Source organism: Austrofundulus limnaeus, unplaced genomic scaffold (assembly GCF_001266775.1).
Source record: "Austrofundulus limnaeus strain Quisiro unplaced genomic scaffold, Austrofundulus_limnaeus-1.0 Scaffold554, whole genome shotgun sequence".
NCBI lineage: Eukaryota > Metazoa > Chordata > Actinopteri > Cyprinodontiformes > Rivulidae > Austrofundulus > Austrofundulus limnaeus.
The window spans coordinates 287,412-290,360 of NW_013952956.1; the positions used below are offsets into that span (position 1 = coordinate 287,412).

The window sequence follows — 2,949 nt, forward strand, 5'->3', positions numbered from 1 at the left end:
ATAAACAGCTTTTTATAAGGTAAAAATAACAAAATAAGGTCTTTGTCTGCAGTGATTAGACATGTTTTTTATTATTGTCATTAGTGATTATCTCAATTTCGGCTAAAATAATTGACAAAATCCTACACACTGTGCCTTTAACCTAATGTTGTTTTGGGAGAGAAAAAAACAGAAAATTCACCAAGCAGTTGGTTTTGAATCTGCAACATTTTTGCTGTGAGCAAACAGTTTGAACTGTTGCTCCACTCTTTAATGTTGAGAGTTGCTGTTTTAAACATATTTAAACATTTCTTGTCAAGTAATCTCTATAACAGGGCTATTCAACTAARCTGCTCCGGGGGCCACAGTTACTGCTGGTCAACAACTGAGGGGCCGAACATCCAGCAATTAAAGTTATTATGTAAATAAACCAAGGACTACAAAGATCTGTTAACTTTGAAATAGTTTATTTTGATGCATTTAATCATGAATACATACAGAACCTTTATAAAAGTAGTGATAATTAATCAATATTAAAAACAAAAATAACACATTGTCTCCTATTTGACACAAATACCATTTTAACATCTCTGACTTGCCAAATTTTTTAAACCAATTTTCACTTTCATAGCTTTACATTCATCTGCTTGTAATTTTAACTATCTTGAGTGTTCACATTTCTGTAGATACCACAAGTCTTATGTTTAACTAAAAGAACTAAAAGTAATTAAAGTAGAAAACCAGGAGTATGGGCTGAAGAGAAAAATGAACCAATGGGTGGGCCGAACTTTGGTCACTTGCGGGCCGGATGTGACCCGCAGGCCACCAGTGAATAGCCCTGCTCTACAACCAGTAAAGGCCCTGTCACATTAGACAACTTATGAAACATTTTTTATGTCTAAATTGTTAATAAAAGTCATACATTTGATCAGTTTGTTAGAATTAAGGTATGTCCATGCTGAAATGAATCTTCCTGTTGATTTTTTTCAACTCCATCTTCAACGTAGACGTCTTTAAAATATTCACAAGTTGTCTAGTGTGACAGGGCCTTAAGGCTTGGCTGTTTTCTTTTGTATTATTTTGAATATTTGAATTAACCTCAGCTCAAAAGTTCTTTCATTGCTTCAAAATAAGTTATTTAAATGGTTCCATTTAAATACAAAAAATTGGTCTATTTGCTGCAGTATTTTTATTGTGACTTAGATTTAGATTCCTATTTACATGATTTTACTCTGTGCATCGTCACGTCTTAGAGTAATGACAAATGTTTTACTCGGCTATATTTTAAAAAATATTTGCAGTTTATTGAAAGTTTTTTGTTTGTTTGTTTCAAGTGATTTATTAGCTGATGTGTAAAACACATCATTGATAAAGGTATTCCAGCTGGTAAAGATGAGGTTAGATGAATGCAAGGAGCAGAAGTTAAGAAACTTAAAGTTTAAAGTTATTTCTGTTCTGGATCTGGTAAAATATAACCATTGGTAACTGAGTAYGTCAGGCTGTTGACGGCTGAATAAACAAACCGAGGAGCGAAGGTTTAGGGACGATCTTTCTGACTCGTGTTTTAATGCGTTAATAAAGAACAGAGTTRATCCAGCTGGCAGGATGTGAGATTAATCCCACCCAGGCTTTTAACCAGCAGCGCTGAAGTTTCTGGAAGCTGCAGAAACTCCCGTTGAGGAGTTCTCTGAAGGTGTTATCAGTGAGGTGAGCTGTCCTTGGTCCTGCTCAGCTTCATGGTCAAACTTATCACAGGATGAGTGATGGTTCGGACCACCCCCGCCCCAGCTAACACACACACACACCCAGTCATCAAGCTGGGTCCGGTTCTCTTCTACAAAGAGCCCTGACCCGTGGTCAGTGCTGCTGTTTGAAACTGTCCGACTGGTTTTAGACATTCCCAAAAATGTTGTAACTAAATGAGGAACAGCTAACCTGAGTTGAACCACCTCTGCCTCTGTGTTCACTGCTCACCCTCCCTGCTGCAGTGCTACAATCTGAGGAGTGGGGGGGTTGAGAACATCGAGTGAGATGTTGTGTTTTGTAATTATTTAAAAGCAGGATTTGTTGCAACATTATGTGGAAGGTGTTGGTTCTTGGAACAATGATCTGATACTGTGTTACTTCTCGCTCACAGGCCTTCAGGAAGTTCCTCCCTCTGTTCGACCGCGTGCTTGTGCAGCGGTTGACGGCRGAGACTGTAACAAAGGGGGGCATCATGCTGCCAGAGAAGGCCCAGGGCAAAGTTCTGCAGGCCACAGTGGTGGCAGTCGGACCGGGCTCTGTCAACCAGGTCATTTGACACATATTCACTATTCTAACCATAGCTTCTGTGATTAAATGAAAAGGAATCATGCTTGTCTGGCTTTGTTTTTATCTATAATCCTTAACTTATTTAATTTTTCTCCAGAAAGGTAACGTGCAGCCGGTGAGTGTGAAGGTCGGAGAGAAGGTTCTCCTACCAGAATACGGAGGAACCAAAGTGGTTCTGGACGATCAGGTGAAGCTCAGTTTTAGTCTCAGTCACTTCTGACTTGGTGCTGATTCTGGTTTTAACATGTTGCTTTATTCTCATGTGTTTGCAGGATTATTTCCTGTTCCGTGATGGAGACATCCTKGGCAAATACGTTGAATGAGTTTTTGTTTTTTGTAGTAGATTCTGCAAAGTCTGTTATCACTGCAGGAAGAAATGATCATCATGTCTGTTTTTCTTTTTCATGTTTTACAAATTGTAAATAGCGCTGCAGTTTTGTTAAAATAAAGTCAAACTCACAAGTGTCATGGGTTTTTGTTGGAGCTGCTTCTGTGAAATCACGTAAATTAAACATTTCAGGACATCAAATAAGAAATCACTAAATATCTAGAATGTTCAATTAAGAAAGCTGAGTGCTGAAACTCGCAAGCAACTGTCAAAAGATTTAAAGATATAAAAGCTTTAAGTAAAATAAGATAATTTATTAATTATAAAAT

At 37.8% G+C, this 2,949-nt stretch overlaps 1 protein-coding gene across 2 annotated transcripts in view; it reads left to right on the plus strand.

Annotated features, from left to right (window-relative positions):
* Window positions 1-2,949, plus strand: part of LOC106530744 (MOB-like protein phocein) — a 19,986-nt gene that overhangs the window by 2,434 nt on the left and 14,603 nt on the right. The window contains exons 2-4 of one of the 2 annotated variants that reach the window (XM_014026436.1): window positions 2,117-2,272; window positions 2,390-2,479; window positions 2,565-2,754. In XM_014026436.1, coding sequence (XP_013881890.1) covers window positions 2,117-2,272; window positions 2,390-2,479; window positions 2,565-2,615 — 297 coding nt within the window. In that variant the 3' untranslated portion in view covers window positions 2,616-2,754. Of the gene's footprint in view, window positions 1-2,116; window positions 2,273-2,389; window positions 2,480-2,564; window positions 2,755-2,949 lie in introns of those variants that run through there. The other variant, XM_014026437.1, reaches the window with a different exon arrangement.